This window comes from Triplophysa rosa, unplaced genomic scaffold (assembly GCF_024868665.1).
Source record: "Triplophysa rosa unplaced genomic scaffold, Trosa_1v2 scaffold147_ERROPOS1033765+, whole genome shotgun sequence".
Taxonomy (NCBI): Eukaryota; Metazoa; Chordata; class Actinopteri; order Cypriniformes; family Nemacheilidae; genus Triplophysa; species Triplophysa rosa.
The window spans coordinates 51228-72037 of record NW_026634150.1 but is presented as its reverse complement, the minus strand read 5'-3'; the positions used below and the strand labels follow the sequence as shown (position 1 = coordinate 72037).

At 37.8% G+C, this 20810-nt stretch overlaps 2 protein-coding genes across 3 annotated transcripts in view; one reads left to right on the top strand and one right to left on the bottom strand.

The window, feature by feature from the left end:
• oxa1l (OXA1L mitochondrial inner membrane protein) overlaps positions 1–4523 on the top strand; it is a 14674-nt gene extending 10151 nt beyond the window's left edge. The window contains exons 5-10 of the mRNA XM_057326933.1: positions 536–621; positions 1310–1474; positions 1926–2030; positions 2167–2329; positions 2770–2850; positions 3443–4523. Coding sequence (XP_057182916.1) covers positions 536–621; positions 1310–1474; positions 1926–2030; positions 2167–2329; positions 2770–2850; positions 3443–3564 — 722 coding nt within the window. The 3' untranslated portion in view covers positions 3565–4523. The remainder of the gene's footprint in view (positions 1–535; positions 622–1309; positions 1475–1925; positions 2031–2166; positions 2330–2769; positions 2851–3442) is intronic.
• On the bottom strand, positions 4409–20810 carry slc7a7 (solute carrier family 7 member 7). 2 transcript variants are annotated; one of them, XM_057326931.1, is made up of 10 exons: positions 20589–20810; positions 18322–18934; positions 12955–13080; positions 12721–12865; positions 11778–11901; positions 11581–11684; positions 10946–11042; positions 10612–10761; positions 10316–10499; positions 4409–4522 (listed from the first exon to the last, which is right to left on the bottom strand). In XM_057326931.1, the coding sequence occupies exons 2-10, from the start codon at positions 18815–18817 to the stop codon at positions 4446–4448; spliced, it is 1503 nt and encodes a 500-aa protein (XP_057182914.1). In that variant the 5' UTR covers positions 18818–18934; positions 20589–20810; the 3' UTR covers positions 4409–4445. The 2 variants fall into 2 exon arrangements, with proteins under 2 accessions (XP_057182914.1, XP_057182915.1); XM_057326932.1 differs by lacking the exon at positions 20589–20810 and adding an exon at positions 19238–19336.

Sequence of the window (20810 nt, the reverse complement as noted above, 5' to 3'; positions counted from 1 at the left end):
ACCATTATGTACTTTTTGTCTTATCCATTGCTATGGGCTATGTGCATGCGTGACTTCCGCATTTCACAGGAAGAACCCTACAGTTTCCGGTTGGAGAGGCTTAAAGCAGAGAGAAATGGAAAAATAAGAAAATTGTTAAATTTAGCAGATGCTGTAGCTGTACATTGCGGCACACAGTAGTGGTATATAGAAGTGCTGTTCTACCGTATTTGAAATGATACTGTCATAAGTTAACATTTCGTTATAACATTCAAATACGGTATAACGCCACTTCTATATACCACTACTGTGTGCCGCAATGTACAGCATCTGCTAAATTTCTCTCTGCTTTAAGTTTCCTCAACTGGAAACTAGGGTTCTTGTGAATCGTGGAAGTCACGCATGCATAGAGCCCATTGCCTGTTCTTTTCTTATTAGTTCTCTATAATGCAGCAAGAAGTGTGTTTATTGTCCCACTGTTTACTTAAGCAGTACAATAATTTCCCCAATACTGTTCTTTGCTCTGACATGCATGTGATTTCTCGTAATTTTCTAGTTTCAAAGGCCTACACTGACTTGATGATGTTTCAGAAGAAACATGATGTCAACCCTTTGCGTGGGTTTCTTGTGCCCTTGGTACAGGTCAGTTACTGACTCGTTTCATAATGTTCATATTAGGGCTGTCCAACAATTAATAGGGATTAATCGCATCTAGAATAAAAGTGTGTATTTACATAATATATGTCTGTGTGCATATTAATTTGTAGTTATGAACACATAGACTAGCACATACATGTTGAACTTCCAGTGACCAGTATGAGAGTTGTGAGAGCGATAACACCAAATTTAACACCTGCTCCCCATTCACACCGGAGACATTGTAACACTAACGAATCATATGACACCGGGGAGGGAAAATGGCTTATTGGGCCCAATTTGGACATTTTCACTTAGGGGTGTACTCACTTTTGTTGCCAGCAGTTTAGACATTAATGGCTGTGTGTTGAGTTATTTTGAGGGGACAGCAAATTTACACTGTTATACAAGCTGTACACTCACTACTTTACATTGTAGCAAAGAGTCCTTTCTTCAGTGTTGTCACATAAAAGGATATAATAAAATATTTACTAAAATGTGTGGGTTGTACTCACTTCTGTGAGATACTGTATATTATGTAAACATAAAAGTTTTTCCTGGATGCAATTAATCGTTTGACAGCCCTAGTTTATATTTCTGTGTTTTTCATAACATTGTGTATGTGTCACAACCAAAATGTGTTGTGAATTTGGCTGCTGAGTAAGTAAAATATTTTTATCATCTTTCTCTTCAGGCTCCAATCTTCATTTCGTTCTTCATTGCCTTGCGCAAAATGGCATATCTCCCTGTACCCAGTTTACAGACTGGCGGCCTCTGGTGGTTCCCAGACCTAACAGCATCTGATCCATTTTACATTCTCCCCATAGCGGTGACAGGCACAATGTTTGCCATCTTCGAGGTAAAACATTTAAAGGAGTAATAAAAAATAGATAAATAAATAAATTAGTTATTTACTTTATATAATATAAATCTCAAGTCTACTTTTTACCTATACAACGAAAGCATACAACGAAATTCCCACACAGAACTATTAAATGGTCTTAGAAGATTTGGAATATAACAAACTCACATGGACTATATTTATGGGGATCATGTTGTCCTTTCCAGAGCCCCTGGTCACTTTTATTGTAGTTTTTTAAAAGCCTAAATGTTTTTAATGCATGCGCATGTAAAAAAAGTAAGTTATAGGGGTCTGACCTCTCATTTATTTTGTAAACTATTACTTTCAGATATAATTATAGTATAATATCTGTTTTATAGAAATGTGTATTGAGATGAATGTGCTGTATGACATCTAGTTTATTTTTGGGTCTAACATGCTTTTAAACTATTTTTTTTCATGTTTTTAGTTGGGAGCTGAATCTGGTGTCGACAACCCCAATCTGAGAGCCATGAAGACTGTCTTCAGGATCATGCCCTTTGTTATACTCCCTATGACAATTAACTTCCCCACAGTAAGTTAATGTTTCTTCCTTTTTTCCCTTGTGCTTCAGCCTTTAACCGAACTATCACATACTATTTGTGATGAGATCTGTTTTCTCTTTTGTAATAATTTTCACTGGTGTAACGCTTATCTGTGTTTTTTTCCAGGCTGTATTTACCTACTGGATGACCTCTAACGTCTTCTCCCTGGGTCAGGTGGCCCTGCTTAGGCATCCAGCAGTGAGACAGAAGCTAAGCATCCCACAACGCATCGCACACCCACCCTCAGCGCTGCATAAAAATGAAGGTTTCATTGAAAGCGTCAAGAATGGTGTGGACTTTGAATTGATTTTATTCTTTCATCCCTCTCTATTTATTATGCTTCTTGTAACGCGTGTGTGTGTTAATGTTTTTAAATCCCGATGGGGACCTAAACCTGAATGCACACCAACTCATGGGGACTCGTGTCACTGTGGGGACCAAAATTGAGGTCCTCATGGGCAAAAAAGCTTATAAATTGTACAGAACAATATTTTTTCAAAATCTAAAAATGCAAAAAGTTTTCTATGATCTTTAGGTTTAGGGGTTGGGTTAGGGGTAGGGGATAAAATATACAGTTTGTACAGTATAAAAAACACGTCTATGGATTGTCCCCACGGAGATAATAAACCAGACATGTGCGTGTGTGTGTGTGTGTGTGTGTGTGTGTGTGTGTGTGTGTGTGTGTGTGTGTGTGTGTGTGTGTGTGTGTGTGTGTGCGCGTGTTTTCAGGATGGAAGAATGCTCAGTTGGCTCAGCAGCTGGAGGAAAGAGAAAGGAGAATTAAAGGGCATCTTGATATGGCAGCCAAAGGTGAGGGTCCATTCTCTATTTCAAAACCTAGTAGTTTGAAGCCACTGCATCTACTGTCTACATTAACAGATAGCTTTTTAAGTAGTATCCACCTAAATGGCTGCCTGACTTAATATTTCAAATGCTTTTTAGAGGCTGAGTTATTCCGTGCTCTGCACAAATAGAATTGAATGTTACCACGTTGCTAAGCTATAAGCATGACAAATACATCATGTACATTATAGTTGTTGTCATTAAATACATTTTAGGACATGATAGTAAGAATGTTTTTCAAAAATATTGGCCACATTGGCTCTGGTTAGACATGCTTAGCCCTGTATTATGCTTAATATGTCTTCCTCATTTGTCTTTTGCCATCTTGGATACATTTTTCACAATTCCCATTTTGGGTTTGTAGTTTTTGCATCATTTGAATTTGACCATTACAGGGTATCTCAAAAGGCAACATGAACGATTCCATAAATGTTGGCAACAAAATATGTTTTTGTGAATGAATGTGCTTATGTGTGTACTTTTGTAGCCATATTGGTTAATGCACAGAGCTTGGCATATGTTTTTCTTTTTACAATGTACATTTCTGCATCTTTCCAAGGTCCATTGAGGCAAACTTTTACCCACAACCCCCTGCAGCAGTCAGCAGCACCAATGTCAACGGGAAAGGCAACTGTTCCCAAACAAGATAAGAAGAGACCCTGGGAAGACACGATTGGCTAAAAGATCAATGGCAAATTGTGCCATAGCTTTGTACATATGTATTAAGATGGACTGAGGAACTGATGGTAAAATTAAGTCTGAGTGTGCAATGGAAAAGTTGTTGTATTATGTATTCATATTAAAGAGCAATTTGGTTGCCTTACTGTTGTCTTCTGTCTTTTAAAAATGAATCTCCCACTTTTATTTGTCCACCAGGGCACATAAATACTCTCCACTCACAGATTAAAAGCACATTAACTGATTTTTTTAGCCAAAAACAAACAGAATTGTTTGTCCTTTATTGTGGTGTTTTGTCTTATTCAACCAGAGTTATCACACTTCCACAATAACACTGTCCTAGTCATTTCAATATTTTTAGAAATACTGCTTATGATATTTCAAAAACATATGAATATTATATGTGTTGTCACATTTATTTTCCCCACAATGTTGTGTTATTAGTTCTTTAGTGTATAAGCATTAAAATGTATATTTAATTGAAATCTTGTCAGCTAAAAGGTATTCATATACAAAACCATTCACATTACATAAAGCTGGTACAAATTTCACATAGTATTTAATCTTTTATCAGTGCTATCATTTCATCATCTCACCAAGCCCTGTAACAACCTCAATTTTCAAAGGTAGTTTCCTCTTGAGTTTAAAAGGTAGTCGTTTACTAGTCCCTATCATTTTAAAACCAGTGACAAACTTAATAAAAGCCTCTTTTCAACATAAATATCTTCAATAAATATAAAGGACATTACTTAAAGGTTCTCACTTCATATGATTGATCTAAAATCTCAAATGTGTTAATCAACATCAATAGAGGTTGTCACAACAGTGGCCTCTTTCAATGGGGTGGGTGTTTTCCAGATATAGTTGGTCAGTGTACTGTCCTCTTACTGTTTTTCATCATCTGTGTCCATCTCGGTAAGAACACAGTAGCACACCTTCTGAATGAGCACACCTGAAGATGCTGTTGAGTAGGGGAATAAAAAGTAAGTAAAATGTATTTATATAACACCTTTCACAGATAAAAGTCACAAAGTTCCTTACAATGAACACAGTAAACACAATAAAACAACTCAGACATACAATAAAATATAGAATCAGGACGAATTCAATATAAAACTATCCCAAAGATTAAACTTGCCTTGCCATACTGTTAATCGAAAGCTTGTTTAAAAAGGTGTGTCTTAAAGATGACTTCAATGAATTTACAGAACCAGGCACGTGCAGAGGGGGGTGCTTTGGGGGCCTGAGCCCAGGCCCATTTTCTTCCTCGAGAGAAAGTGCCCTTTTTCTGGGATTTTTGGATTGAATATATGAATGTGTACGCGTATGTGTTTCTGTTTACGCACGGCTTTCCTTGTCAAACAATTAGAAAATGTCAGGTCAGGTCGGGAAATGTTAAGAGTTCCGATGCCTTTCTCCCATCCGCGTCTCCACGCAAGCGCGCAGGCGCGCAGCTGCACATAGCGGGCACGCGCAGCACAGCTATGTGTGTAGCACGTTTGGCACGTCATGCAGAGAGTCACAGAAGTGAAAACCTCCCTCCTTTCCAGTAGCGTTTTTCTTCTTGGTAGTGATGGGAATTATGATTCATTTGAGTGATTCGTTCTTTTTCAGTTCGTTCACCAAAATGATTCGTTCAGATTCGTTCACTGATTCGTTCAGTGACCATTTCTATAATACGCCAGCAGGTGGCGAAAAAGAGTTGTGTTATGTCAACGAACGTATTAATGGACGTATAAACCGATTACAGGCTTTATTAAAATGTGTGTCTCTGATCTACTCATTAAATAAATAAAAATAAGTCTAAATAAGATGTTCAGATGACCAACGCACAAGGTTTTTCTGCATAATTAAAAAGTTAATTGTTTGGTCATTTACACATTCATAAATCTGGGATTATGTTAAACGTGTTTATGTATTTTAAATAAACAAGCGTGCAAAGTAGCCTACCTGTAACTGCGCTTTGCATCCGCTTTCTGCTGATTGCTGAACGAGACTCACATGCTAAATGACCGACCTACAGTCGTTCAATTCGTTCACGAACGAGATCTCTCTCTCTCGTTCAGACTCAACAGCGACTTGGTCAGTGTGGGCGTATTCGTTAAGTGGAAAATCTAACCAATTACACGTCCCTTCACAGCCGGAACTGGAATGCTATTTGCTGAAGTGACGCGAATGAGAGCTAACCAATACTTTTTTGTTTTACAGTTTTTAGCAGAGGTGTAAAGAGTACCTGAAAACCATACTTAAGTAAAAGTACAGATACCTTGCAGTGAAAATTACTCCGTTACAAGTTACAAGTCACCAATTCCAAAACGACTTCAGTAAAAGTCTTAGAGTATCTGAATTTAACAGTACTTGAGTATTTTACTCAACTGAATGTAGGCTCAAAGAAGCACTAGTCCTCAACACTTAAGAGACACGTCAGTTAAAAACTAGAAACAGTTGATTTGTGAGGAGAGCAATCGCATTTATTTTCTTAAATCATAATAAGACTGAACACCTCAAAATTGCAACAAATCATGGTAGACACCATAACCTACATCTATTACAAACACCCTATTTAAGCTCAATTGCTCATAAGTAAACCAAATTCCTTCAAAAAGGTCTCTTCAATATAACGGATAAATAAAATAATGTTAAGTAGAATTAAAGTCAAAGCCTTTTTGCACTGGACATGCTGGTTTGGGCCTCATCGCCAGCTGCAGTCATGTCCTCATTTCACATACACTGTTAGCCCTTACCTGCCATTTCTACAGTAATATATTGGCAACACTGTTGCCAGCTAGTTACTGTAGGTGTTTTACAGTAAACTACTGCAATGGCTGTTTGAAGATACATTATTAAAGAATCTATTAACGCACTTAAGTCACACAGTCTTAGATGAACAAGTCTAAATAACAGATGAACACAATAAATCTGTCAAGATTTCACCAGAGGAGAATTAAACACAAACATCAATAACATCTTCACATATTACAGACACCACTTTCACATTATTTCTGTCATCTGTGTAAGATCTTATTGAGATTTAACTCTAGTTCATAGTGGTTCAATTATGTTTTAAGTCACCATTATGGCGATCAGTGTTTGCTTTGGTTGGACTCTTTGACTTTCTTGTAGCTTTAAAATGTACACTTATACAATAACACTGAAAGGGACTTTACAGGAACCGTAACTTTATGTTTGCTTAGTAACTGAAGATACATCTGAAAGAATTCAATCATTAAATAATAATAATATAGCATTTAAGATTTATTAAGATATGTTTGGTAAAGTGATTACATGTTATAATGGAAAGATCTCTGTCAGAAAATCTTTCTTTGCAATTGAGACACAGTTAGACACTTGACATACAAACCTCATCAATGGTGACAAACAATCATGAATGAGTTTTGTACTATGTACCCAGCATGTATTGCAGCGTGAAGCTGTTCGATTGTCACCATTATTGAGATTAATATGTGGATTGTTCATTTCTCTGTGTCGGACTCATTCTATGGGTTAATATTTTGTCTATGTAGTGTGAGAGCACTTTTGAAAATTGAAATACTATACATTCTTTTTACTGGTTTACATCACTTCATGGCAATAGTCCCACCATATGGTCAAATTTTGAGCAAACATGTTTAGAGCACATTTAGGAAGAGTTAGTTTTAAAAATAAGAGCTTTTGTAGATGTGTGACCTACAGTATCTAGCTGGCAACAGTGTTGCCAATATATTACTGTAGAACTAGCGGGTAAGGGCTAACCGTGTAAAAACCTCCAGCGATTGACATCTACCCGATACTGCACTCATATTCATATGAAGAAGCCATGTTGACAAGTTTTTGTAAGTTATGGCAAAATCCACAAGAATGTAGTACCTTCATTGCCCTGTAAATGGTAATATTAATTATAAGATAGGTGCCATGCAAAATGTAACGTGTAATTGCATTAGTCATTACAAATGTAGTGGAGTAAAGAGTACATATACTTGTTCAAAAATGTAGTTAAGTAGAGAGTAAAAGTTGCTAATATCTTTAATACTCAGTACAACTACAAAGTAGCCAAAAATATACTTAAGTAAAGTAACTAAGTACATTTACTCCAATACTTTACACCACTGGTTTTTAGAGAAGTGCATGACATGAATTAAACGTAATGAAGTCGTTTTTATTTGAAAGAACAATAAATGATACAAAATGCACACAAAACACCTGTGCTTGCAGTACAATAACTGAGTAAACAGGCCTTGACATTTTCCATGCAATAAAAATGACAATGTAAATTTTTCCTTGTTATATTTAATCATTAGCTTGTATTATTTATTTATTTTCGTAAGGATATTTACATTGTGTCCGTTTCTGTACTTGTTGAACAAGAGACCTCATCTTTCATTTCGTTTAGGAGGCAGAAGTAACAGCTCGTTCACGAACGAGCATCAGCGGGTCTCGTTCAGACTCAAACACAGGCTCGTTCAGTGAAAGGCGTATTCGTTTAGTACATTCAACCAATCATATGCTTTGTCAAAGCTCACTCTCGAACGCCATTGGCTCGTGCTTTAGACACTTTTTTAAGCCAAGACGCTCTGTGCTCGAGGGAGAGATTTCAGTGAACGAGAAATATGAGTCATTGCATTTCGTGAACGAGAACGATTCGTTCACTTAAAAGATTCGTTCAAAAAGAACGATTCGTTCACGAACGAAACATCACTACTTCTTGGGGTGGAGGTGAGTGGTGATGAACAGACTAGCTACGTGTGCTTTCGAATTCACACCTAATTATCCAAAAGACAAACTGCAACTATTGTTTTGCTAACATCCATCACTTATGAGCTAATGAGTAAGCTAATAGCTAATGTTTCGGTAAGGCAGTATTGGCATACATGCTAACTTGATGGAGAAACGACAGCTGAACACAGTCAAATTAATAACGTCATCAGAATCGCCTCATTGATATGTAAACCAGGCATTAAGTAACTAAAATGTGCTAACTTGCATACATTTGTCAGGCAATTAAGATGAATAGGATAAACAAAATAACTAAAGCATACCACCAGTTATTAGTTAACAATAGATAATAGATCAACATCTCAAACTTGAACAGTACATTAAGTGTCCCACCTTAAACAATAATTTGATAAGTTTGATGTCAGACTCCTCATCTAATAACTATCCATTTTATATGTTGTGTATGCGCTGATAGATCTAAACAGCCCTCCCTCAAATGTGAAACAAAGTTCTTGTCACCATCAGTGTGTGTGTGCGTGGTACAGTAAGTGTAATTATAGCAACAATAATAATATTAATAATAATAATAATTAGTTAAGCTGCTGTATTTTTGTATTTTGTCAATCATTTTTTGCAGTGTGTTTTAATTAATTTTGCAGGTTTTTGTCCCGTAAAATAACAAATTAGCACCTACTGCCTTTTTCAGTTTAGTGTGAAGTTCATTGTTGGTGTCCCAATAACAGAAAAATAATTAAAGGGGTCATATGGCGGAAGTACGTGTTTTTCTGTGTTTTTGGTGTGTTATAAGTTGCCCATGCATGTATTAGACACGTAAAATTGCACAAATGAAAGTGTGGGAACAAAAGATGCATTCTATCTAAAAGTGAATGCTCAACCAGACTTCCCTGAAACGCCTCGTGTAACCACACCCTGGCGAATCTACCTAACTTCGTAACATGATTTGACTAAAACCGCCCAAATCTACACGTAGTTAAGGTGGGCGTAATTGTAAATCTCATTGTATCGTCTGTCAGTACAATTGCTTTGGATCCTGATGTTCCGAATATGGTAAGAGACGCTACATTTCCGTGAAATGCTTGCAGTATTTGACCAATCACTACGCAATGGTGAACTGGCCAATCATAGCACACCTCGCTTTTCAGAGCCATGAGCTTTGTAAAAAATCAGCGCATTTCAGAGAGGCGGGGCAAAGAGGAGATACAAACATGCACGGTATGTGGAAAATACAAAGTTTTTTTAAACTTTAAATGGTGTATACACATTGCGTTACATCTAGAACAAACAATAATATTCCTTTTAGCCATGCAATATGACTCCTTTAAAACAGTTTATTGGCTTGTGCAAAATAAATTATATATATATAAATTATTAGTGAAAATATGTCATTTTCCTTTGTGCAGTCATTTATCCTAAATATATACTTGAAACTTTAGCATAAAAAACATACACATTGTGACTTAATTTCCTTTGTTGTTGCCTGTTCTTGTGATAAAATTTGTGAATTCTACAGAAGACCATTGTCGGAACATGAAACAATTGGGTGAGTGTGAGGGATTTCAAAAAATATTTATTTTAATATATTTAACATTTTGTTTGGAAAAAATTAAAACAAATATGAGAAGTGCCCTTTTTTCCACTTGAGCCCATGCCCCTCAAAATGTCTGTGCACGTCCCTGTACAGAACCCATTGTTCTCAGTGTTAGAGGGAGAGAGTTCCAGAGCCTTGGAGCAACAGCACAAAAAGCACGATCCCTTTGTCTTAAAATGTCTTAAAAGACACTTAAAGAGAGTTCACCTCAAAAAAACTCATAATTTAATCATCATTTCTTCTGTGGAACACGGAAGGAAGAATGTTTACAACGACAAACAGCATTCATTTTCACTGCATGTTGTTTCCATACAATGAAAGTAAATGGTGATTGAGGCTGTCTAATCTGCGGAGTTCTCACCTCTTGTGTTCTGCAGAAGAACCAATGTATTACAATCATTAACTCTGAAAACCTAAACTTGGAATACTTACCAATAAACCTGCGGAGCCACATAGGCCTACGGGAGGCAGGTAGATGGCAACACAGGAAGTAGACTGGCACTCCAGATAAGGCAATGCCAATGCCAATTAATGAGTTGATGGTGTCACTGTATAAGGGCACCACCACAAGAAACACTGTGCAGATGCAGAACATAATTGGGAAGAATAGACTGAGCTGAAAAAGAAAGAAACAGATGGATGCATTAAAGTTTAAAGTAGTCCAATAATATATCATTTACTATACAGTATATGATATATATTAAAGTATGTAGTGGTTTATGTGTTACCTTTAGTGGTCGTGTTCTGTCCGGTTGTTTCCATCGCAGGTACAGCTGTCCCAAAATAGACAGACCCACAAAGAACCAGTAGCTGAAGCTGTAGTAGTTGATCAGTTTAAAGATATCCTCTACACACAGATAAACAAGAGCCATTGCACCCTGTCAAACAACAAGACACTGTTTAACCCATGCACATGTGAGTCCTATATGTAGATAATGACATACGCATGATCGTTAATGGAAAGGACGGCACAGACATGAGCATAGTCTAATTAATTACTTTATTAATTATTAATTATGATGTAATGAATTATGACACACAAATGCTCAGGTGGGGACTGACATTGAAGAGCAGGGCAGGGATGGGGGTGAAGCGGCTAACATGAATCATGCACAGGTAGTCTGGCAGATGGCCTTCTCTGGAGCCCACAAAGAACAGCCTAAGTGAAGATATGCAAATGACAAATAAACGGAATGAGACTATATGTCAGCTTGATGTCCTTGAAGACAATCAATGCTCTCCTTAATGACCATCTTTTAAGGAATTAAAGGGATAGTTCACCCAAAAATGTAAATTCTGTCCTCATTTACTCACCCTCTTGTAATTTCAAACCTGTATGACTTTCTTTCTCATGCAGAACACAAAAGAAGATATTTTGAAGAATGTTGGTAACCAAATAACAGCGGTACCCATTGACTTGCATTGGTTTTGTGCCTATACAATAGAAGTGAATGGGTACAGCCATTATCTTCTTTTATGTTCTGCAGAAGAAAAAAGTCAAGAGGGTGTGTAATTGATGACAGAGTTTTCATTTTTGGGTGAACTATCACTTCCACAACTACCACAAATCTGGTATTGAGTGTATTGCATACAAGGTTACATTTCAGTTATGCATTTCTATATATTTAGAATGTATATAGAGATACCTATGAGAGAAACAGGTGGCAGACATAATAAACCTAATAAACAAAACTCACCGTGAAGCAGCCAATATAGATGCATTAAGACCGCCAAAGCAGGAGAGAGCGACGGCAAGCGGTATTGTCCAGTTAAAAAAACCAAATACCTGGTCTGCAAATGTCTGTGGATTCAAATGTACCAAATGTAAAAGATGGTGGATTCTGCATTTACTTTGTCCATGCAATACTGACCACCCCCTGAGATAGGTACTGACCACAGCCACAGCATCACTGTCCAGAATGGCAGGAATGGGCAACACTGTATAATACGCCACGTTGGTTAGAATGTAGATCACTGTGACAATAGGCATTGAAATGGCAATTGCCAATGGTAGATTTCTGCAATGTACAAAAACAACCACCAGATGGCAACAAAGGCATTAATGTGCACGTAATTTCATTGTGAAGACTCAGATTACAGTGTGCATTTTAGTAGGGAGCTCGAAGTAATTTTGCCAAGGGAGAGATGTTTTGGGGACAACATACTTTGGTAACCCTGTGTAACAGTTATGTTTTTCTTACGGCTCTTACTGTTGTCAGGGACAGTTTGTACCTCTGTGTAAAACGTGTATTTCTTATTTGTTGCGAATTGCATGTTCTGGGCCACCAACACTAACGTATGGGGCCGTAACGGACGCGTTTGCCGCTAACGTATGGGGCCATAACGGACGCATTTGCCGCTAACGTATAGTTGCCGTAACGGAGGCGTTGGCCACTTAGACGGACGTATTATAAATGCGAATGCAAACTTCTACACCCTCCAACCCACGCGGTCGACAGATTCGGTGGAGTGCCGATGCGGGCCTAAAATTGCCAGAGCCGTATTGGTGTCAAGGGGTGGACTGACCAGTAGGTCATTCTGTCAAAGTCCAGAACGGTCGTTACATTAGTAACGCGAACGCACGCAATGCGAACGCATTAGCGGGACGGACACATATACATGTAACGCAATGATACGTTATATACACCACCACATCCCCTGTCCGTCAACAGAAATGGAGGAGGGCTGATGTGGGCCGAAGACTCTAGGACTGTTTTTGCTTCCCGGTCCGCCTCTGTTGTTTTCTTATAATGAGAATTACAGTTCTGGGACACCATCAATTTTGAAACCTTTTGAACCTTTAAATTACACATAGGGTAATTTAGGGTAACAATCACCTCTCTGGGTTCTTGATCTCCTCAGTGACAAAATTAAGAGTGTCCCATCCAGAATAGGAGAAAAGAGCAGAATACAATGCCAAGGCCACATCACCAGGATCCTGAGATGAACCTGAGAACATACCCTCAAAATTCTGTGTGTGACCTGGAACAAATACGCAGAGAACAACATAAATGCTTAATGTAGAGAGAACAGAAAGGTCTTCGAGAAATGTAGTTGTGTGTCATTTCTACCCTGGCATATCTTGACCAGGCCAGTGATGATGACAGCGATGAGGGCGATGACCTTTGCGTACGTGAAGAAGTCCTGAACCCGTGTTCCCCACTTAACATAGGCGCAGTTCACAAAGGTCAGCAGACCTGCAGAACAAGCACAGTTTCAGATTAAAGACACTTTTGCTCACAATACAGTTCAATGCATTTTGTTAAGGAGTTTGCTGAGGCTTTTCCAGTAAAGAAGGGACCTGATGTCTAGTCACGACATCACAGCAATAACATGAAATGGATATTGTCTTCCCTTGTTTTTCGTGAGGATCTATAAGTAACAACCAAGAATACTGTTTAACTATTGACGGATGTTCCATAAAACCCTCGTCATCAGCAAAGAATCTTGCCGTTCTATTCGATAGTAGTCTGTCATTTGAGAGCCACATCGCCAACACCTGTAAAATTGTGACCCTGGACAACAAAACCAGTCTTAAGTAGCACAGGAACATTTTTAGTAATCGGCAAAAATACAGGGTATGGGTAAAAATTAACGATTTTTCTTTTTGCCAAAAATCATTAGGATATTAAGTAAAGATCATGTTCCATGAAGATATTTTATAAATTTCCTACTGTATATGTATAAAAACTTTATTTTTGTGAGTGGATGGCCTGCTACAGTGCCTCAGATTAACAACTTCAAAGGCGATTTTCTCAATATTTTGATTTTTTTGCACCCTCAGATTCCAGCTTTGTAAATAGTTGTTGTTCCGCCAGATAGTGTCCTATCCTAACAAACCATATATCAATAGAAAGCTTATTTCTTCAGCTTTCAGATGATGTAAAAATCTCAATTTCAAAAAATTGACCCTTAAGACTGGTTTTGTAATCCAGAGTCACAATTGCGTTTTTCCATCTTCATATGCTGTCAATGTCAGATGCAGAGAAGTTAATTCATGCATTCATGACATCAAGACTAGACTACTGTTATGCACTGTTAGGTGGTTGCCCTGCAGGCTTATTACAAAAACTCCAACTGGTCGAAAACGCGGCAGCTCGAGTTCTTACACGTACAAAAAAGTATGAACATATTAGCCCGGTTCTGTCAACCTTGCACTGGTTACCTATAAAGCATCGCTTTAACTTTAAAATCTTGCTTATTATTTATAAAGCCCTACATGGTTTAGCTCCTCAATACTTGAATGAACTCCTTTCGTATTACAGTCCTTCACGTGCATTACGCTGTCAGGCGTCCTGTCAGTTGGTAATACCTAGAATTTCAAAATCAAGTGCAGGTGGTAGATCCTTTTCCTATCTAGCGCCTAAACTTTGGAATTGTCTTCCCTGCACTGTCCGGGAGGCAGACACACTCTGTCAGTTTAAATCTAGACTAAAGACTCATCTTTTTAATCTTGCATACACTACTCTTCCATAATATAAATCCTCTGAGGGTTTAGGTTGCATTAGTTAGATCAACCGGAACCAGGAACACTTCCAACAACAACTGATGTACTTGTTGCATCAAAGAGTGCAGAACAGTACTCTACTCTCAGCCAGTCTTGTCTCATTGTTCCAAGGTTACCACAGCAAGCAGGATGCAGTTCATGGCCTGACCTGATGGTAGAGCGGAGAATGGGAAGCAGCGACATGACAAGAGCTGAAATGATCGAGCTGGATAAAGAAGGACGCGGTCACCTGACACGTCTTCATGGCCTGACCTGATGGTAGAGCGGAGAATGGGAAGCGGCGACCTGACAAGAGCTGAGATGATAGAGCTGGATAAAGAAGGACGCGGTCTCACCTGACACGTCTTTCACCACAAATTTAAAATGCTATAGAGATTATTAATGATAATCTTAAACTACTAATTTACCTTATTAGTAGTTTAATTTATTTTATTGCCTTGTTGTGCAGCTCTCTGGAGCTTGTGCAGAGACAGCAGCTTTTTGCCAGAGGGGAATGGAATCCCTGGTTGGGCCTGGTTTTCCTGAGGTTTTTTTCTCGATTAGAGTTTTGGGGTCCTCCGCCGCTGTTTGCATTTACTGCCTGGCCGGGGGGGCTGCTTTAGAATTTTAAAGTTTTACTTAATTAATATTGCATATAGGAATTTATAGTCTGTTATATTTGACCTGTGCTTCTCTCTCCTTTATCTTAAATGTGTGCTCTCACTGAGTGTGTGTGTGTGCGTGCGTGCGTGCGTACTTGTCTGTGTACGTGTGTGTGTGTGTGTGTGCGTGTGTGCGTGTGTGTGTGCGTGCGTGCGTGCGTGCGTGCGTGCGTGTGTGTGTGTGTGTGTGCGCGCGTGCGCGTACGTGTGTGTGTGTGTGTGTGTCTATGTCTATGTGTGTTAGTACGTGTGCATATTGTGTGTGTGGAGTGTTTTGTATGTGGGTATGTCTGTCTTCTGTGTTTTCAACTTTTTCTTGTTTTTGCAGGTACAACTTTAATTGTTTTGCTTATAGTCAATATGTCTTATGTACAGCTGCTTTGTAACAATGAAAATTGTAAAAAGCACTATATAAATAAAGTTGAGTTGAGTGAGGATCAATGATTTTCAAGGGTCAGTTTGTTGACCCTGAAGTGTGTGCGTGTGTGTTTTGTCTTCCTGGCTTGAGGAAGCAGGGCTGCTGACTCTAGCACTCCTTCTGGTTGTTTTGCAAGGAATGAAAGTGCTTAGGCAGCATTTACACGGAGGTCTGACTGTGTGTTACCATTTTGTATTGTAACGAAGTAAAAATACTTAAGTACAGTACTAAAGTATTTTTTTGGGAGAATCTGTACTTTACTTGAGTAAAGTACAGATATTTCTGCAGACTTTTACTTTTGCTCCACTACATTTCCTGAACAAAATGTATACTTTTACTCTGATACATTTCCCCTGAGCATGTTCGTTACTACAAAATAAAAGCATAGAAACAGAACTGAAATAGACAAGTTGGCGATCCGGTCACCATGACAGTGCTAAACCAATCATTAGTGCAAAAAGGTGCTAATTAAAAGGTTAATTTCAATACAAGGTTTTAATGTGCTGCTTCCTTTAAAGATAAACAGCACATTTTTCAGTCTCAATGAATTATCAAATGACTGGGTTGTTACTCAACTCAACTTTATTTATATAGCGCTTTTTAGAATCTTCATTGTTTACAAAGCAGCTGTACATGAGACATATTGACTATAAGCAAAACAATTAAAGTTATACCTGTAAAAACAAGAAAAAGGTGAAAACACAAGAAGACAGACATACCCACATACAGACACTCCACACATACAATATTCACACATACTAACACACATAGACATAGACACACACGGACGCACAGACACATGGACACGCACCCACGCACGCACGCACGCACGCACGCACACACACACACACACAGACACGCACACAGACACGCACGCACAGTGAAAGCACACATTTAAGATAAAGGAGAGAGAAACACAGGTCAAATATTAAACAGACTATAAATACCTATATGCAATATTAATTAAGTAAAACTTTAAAATTCTAAAGTAGAATTTTTACTTTACGGAAATTCTTTAAATTCTTACTGTAAGGGAAATGCAAGGAAAGAAAGAAGTAAGGGCCAGACAGTTTTGTTTTGATTTTGTTCCAAGTTGTTCTCTTAGAGGGATAATATTGGGGGTGGGAGGGAACTATCCTTTTATAAAGTTATAAGTTATAAAGTAAAGTTATAAAAATGTGGTTTCTGAACTTGTATTTTGATAGTTTAGCAATTTGGCAACATGTTGTTCCAGATAAAACTACTGAGCTTGAGCTCTAATCTACAGTTCACATTCTTACAGAGTGAACACATATGGTAGGCAGTCACTTATATTCCTGAGTGGTTTTGTCACCATCTTATATTTTTTTAAACTTTTTTTATGAACAAAACTGCACTGCATCACTAAATAATGCTTTTTTATCCAAACTCCATGTTATCAGGGAATTCATTGATTAACAGCTTTTTAGGGTGAGTGTCTTTTAAAGAAATATACTGAAATATATCTCATCGAGACAGTCTGGTATAGCATAAAGAGAGGGAAAGCGACTTGGATCGTGAGGTTTAAAAAGCACACTACTCTTTCAATGTCCTTTTGACTCTGTGCCTTGCTGAGCTGTCATTAGTTATTAGCCATAAGGGTCACAGTCATAATCTAGAGGACTTTAACTTCTAGAAATCAGCATATTCCCAGTATAATTACCTCAGCCACTGTCAAAGAAATATTCCATAGTGTTTTGCAGATCTCAAGCATTCTCAATCATCTCAATTTGATCATCAACTTTCACATGTGCACTTCCTAAATCAGTTGCTTTTTTTTGGTGTCTGTGGGTATATATCTTGCATGTCTGTGCTGCATGAGACAGAATCACGTGAACATAACTTTAACATCAGCTGAACACATCTGACACATTCGGTTCTTCTTCCCTTTTACAACATGACACACTTTCATTATGGCTCATAATGTCATACCGTGTCACTTTTCAATACATAATCCACTTTATATCTCTTTAACCTCTAGAGCAGTGGTTCTCAACAGGGGGCCTCAACTGACTTCCGAGGGGGCCTCAAGATGACTAATAATTTAAAATAGGACAAAATGAGCATTGAAATACATTAAAACTGATTTAAACTGACATCATGCTAACGTAAAGGGACAGTTCACCCAAAAATAAAAATGCTGTCATCATTTACTCACCCAAACTCACCAAAATGTCTTTGTTTCGATGAACACAGAGAAAGATATTTGGAAAATGCTTAAAACCAAACAGTTCTTGGACCCCATTGACTACCATAGTGGGAAAATTACTTTTTTAATTTTTTTGTTCTGTTGAACACAAAAGAAGATATTTTGAAGAATATAGGACGGCAAACAATTCTGGAGCACTTTTGACTGCAATTGTACTTTTTCCTCCCATGAAAGTCAGTGGTGGCCAAGAACTGTTTGGATACAAGCATTCTTCCAAATATCTTCTTTTGTGTTCATCAGAACAAAGAAATGTATACAGATTTGGAATAACTCGAAGATAAGTAAATGATGACCGATTTTTCATTCTTGTCTAAACTGTTCCTTTAACAAACAAAGGATGGACTATTCTAATGTATACACATCTGAAATATAATTCAAAGTTTTTTTGCATACCTTAGGGCAGCGATTCTCAAAATTGTATGGTCACCCCCACCCCTCAAACCTCTAAAACATTACACCCAATTATGTTAAAATTATGTTTTTTTAGATAGATACGAACAAATAAATGTTAAAGCTGACACAGTATCAATGGCAGTGGGAAGAATCAACACTTCTTCAATCGGATGCACCCCACACTCTGACAACCATTGCCTTAAGGTAACACACAAAACTTTGGTAAATACACATACACACACACCAACTCACAGATGCATGCTGCAGCTAGCAGACGATTGGCCACATACGGTGCTATACACGTTGGGAAAATGGGCTGCACCATGTAGTTGGAGAAGGTGATGGCTATCACAGCCTGACTGGTGGGCTCGATGATAAGGAGGGATGTCCATAGACGGATGAATGCCAGAAATCCTCCAAAGGCTTCCAGGATGTAGGCGTAACTGGCACCCGACTTGGTGATGGTGGTCCCAAGCTCAGCGTAGCAAAGGGCCCCGAATATGGAGAAGACCCCACCAACTGTCCACACTACCAGAGATAACCCATAGGAGGCGCTATACATCAGCACGCCTTTCGGTGAGACGAAGATTCCAGAGCCAATCATGTTTCCCACGATGAGACACACGCCATTGAGCAAAGAAATTTCTTTTTTCAGTTTCATAGACTCCTGAGAGCCACTTGTTTTGAGGTTGCCATTCGAGACTTCAGGAGACGGCTCCTCTGTGGGAGCCGGACTGTAGGAAGCCATTGTTTTAAGGCACTGGAAGGTTGAAGGATACGACAGAGAAACAGTTCTTCAGTATGTTATGAAAGTTCAGTGTTTTAAGAAGTGTGCTGGTTAGTTGTTGATCTTTTCAGCCGACATCTGGGAAGATTACAGGAAGAGTGTTCAGTGGTCATATTTCTATATAAACACACACATATAATACTCTCCTAAGTAACTAACAGGGTAATCATCTGCTTTTCAAACATGTGTATGGCTATTACTGATCCATTAGAACAGACAAAGCAAACATATTTTTAAAGTGTGTAAACACAAAAGCAGGGTAGGAGGTTTACAGGAGGTCCACATGAAGGAAAAACATTAAATTCCAATTATATAAATTATCTAATACTACAGCATATAGATATATACATCTACTATATAGGTTATATGTAGATATAGTACCCCATCCTTGATGTGGACATTGATCCATCTGATCTCTTTATTAGTCAACCTAGACCCATGCAGTGGAAGGGATTCTTAATACGGCAGGGTCAATTTAACTTGTCGATTCTCATTTTATCTCCCTTACACATGCCCTTTAGTTGGAGATTTCTTGACACGTCAGCATGCTGATTCGTCACATGCTCCTCAAGGTTCAATGGACTCAAAAGAGCTAGGCTCAAGAATACTGTGAAACTTTTCATATGACTATATAAGAAAAATGCACATACATATAGAACTAGTTAATTGACAGCTAGAGTATTTTAATCTTCAAGATGACAGCATTTTTAAGAGAAAATGCTGACCAAGTCCAATCAGAAGAGCATCTTGAGAAGACAAGGCTGTAACTGTGCTCTTTACTAAGTTCAGGTGCTGAGGCAAAACATAACATAAAACATATTTTTATTAATTACAGCAAGGACAAAATACAGACATTTTGAAAAAAGCTTTTCTTTTACAAATCTGGCCAAATCGTTTGAATTATTGCCATCTTGTAAATAATAAAAGCATATTTAATATGGATTTTTTCAAATTGCTGACCTTATTAATTTAATAAAAGATAACAAATGACATTATTGCCCATCATAAAATAAAACTATTATTGAACCTGAAATGTGGATTCAACTAAAAGTAGCCATATAAATCTGATTAGTTGTTCTGTTTAAGGAAGGTCTTATCACTAAAGAAGAAAGTCACATTGAGGAAAGTCCAAATGTGTTGAACAATGTAAAACATGATTTGTTGTTTTTTGTTCATTCAAATAAAACTAATACAAATATTAGTTAACTCAAAATATTAAGGCAATCAGGTTTTTTAACTTATTTTTTTAAGTTGAACCAACTATTTTTTTTTACAGTGAACAGACAAAATGATCAAAGAGTTGCAGTGAGTGGGTGGACAGTAGACAATTGCTGCACGTGATAATTAAAAGCCACACCAATGCAAAATCTTTAAGATAAGAGAGCAAGGTTCAGGACCTGCTGATAAGCACTCAGGGAAAAAAACACATATAAAACAAAATTACTCAAATGTTATAGCCTGAGCCACAGCCTTGCTGGAAAGAATCACTGAAAATAACTTTCACTATGCTAGGTTATGTTATACACGTTTACAGTAATGATTCATTTGTGGTAATTATTGTCCATATAATGTCTGTTTAGTGTATCTTATATCTTCAACGGATAGCTTACCATCCAACAGTATGTTTTCTGTTTGAAAGGATATGTTGTTCTTTAAACCGACGAAAATCGACCAGTCACTTTTACATTATAAGTCACTAGAAAAGCCTGCTTACGCATAACAAGTGTTTTACCTTTTCCACCAGGTGATATGGCATCGGAAAAAAGATGAAGCTTGTGCTGATGATCTTTATCTTACGTTCATTTCGTAGTCAAGATCAATGTCAGTCTAGAGTTCCTTTTAATAGATCGGGTCAGCTCGAAATCATATAGCTACCCGTAGTCTGTCACAATCCGCGCACAGTTCTCCTTCAATTCCTGAGCTAGAGATTGTCTGTAGTTGACTGAGGTTTAAT

Bases quoted from the DNA above. Each gene is read 5' to 3' on its own strand.
- slc7a7 (XM_057326931.1), bottom strand. From the start codon at position 18,817: ATGGCTTCCTACAGTCCGGCTCCCACAGAGGAGCCGTCTCCTGAAGTC. The intron at 12,866-12,954 runs GTAGAAATGACA...TATTTGTTCCAG, and splicing joins CCTGGTCAAGATATGCCAGG to GTCACACACAGAATTTTGAG. The intron at 11,043-11,580 runs GTGAGTTTTGTT...ATCTTCACTTAG, and splicing joins TCTATATTGGCTGCTTCACG to GCTGTTCTTTGTGGGCTCCA.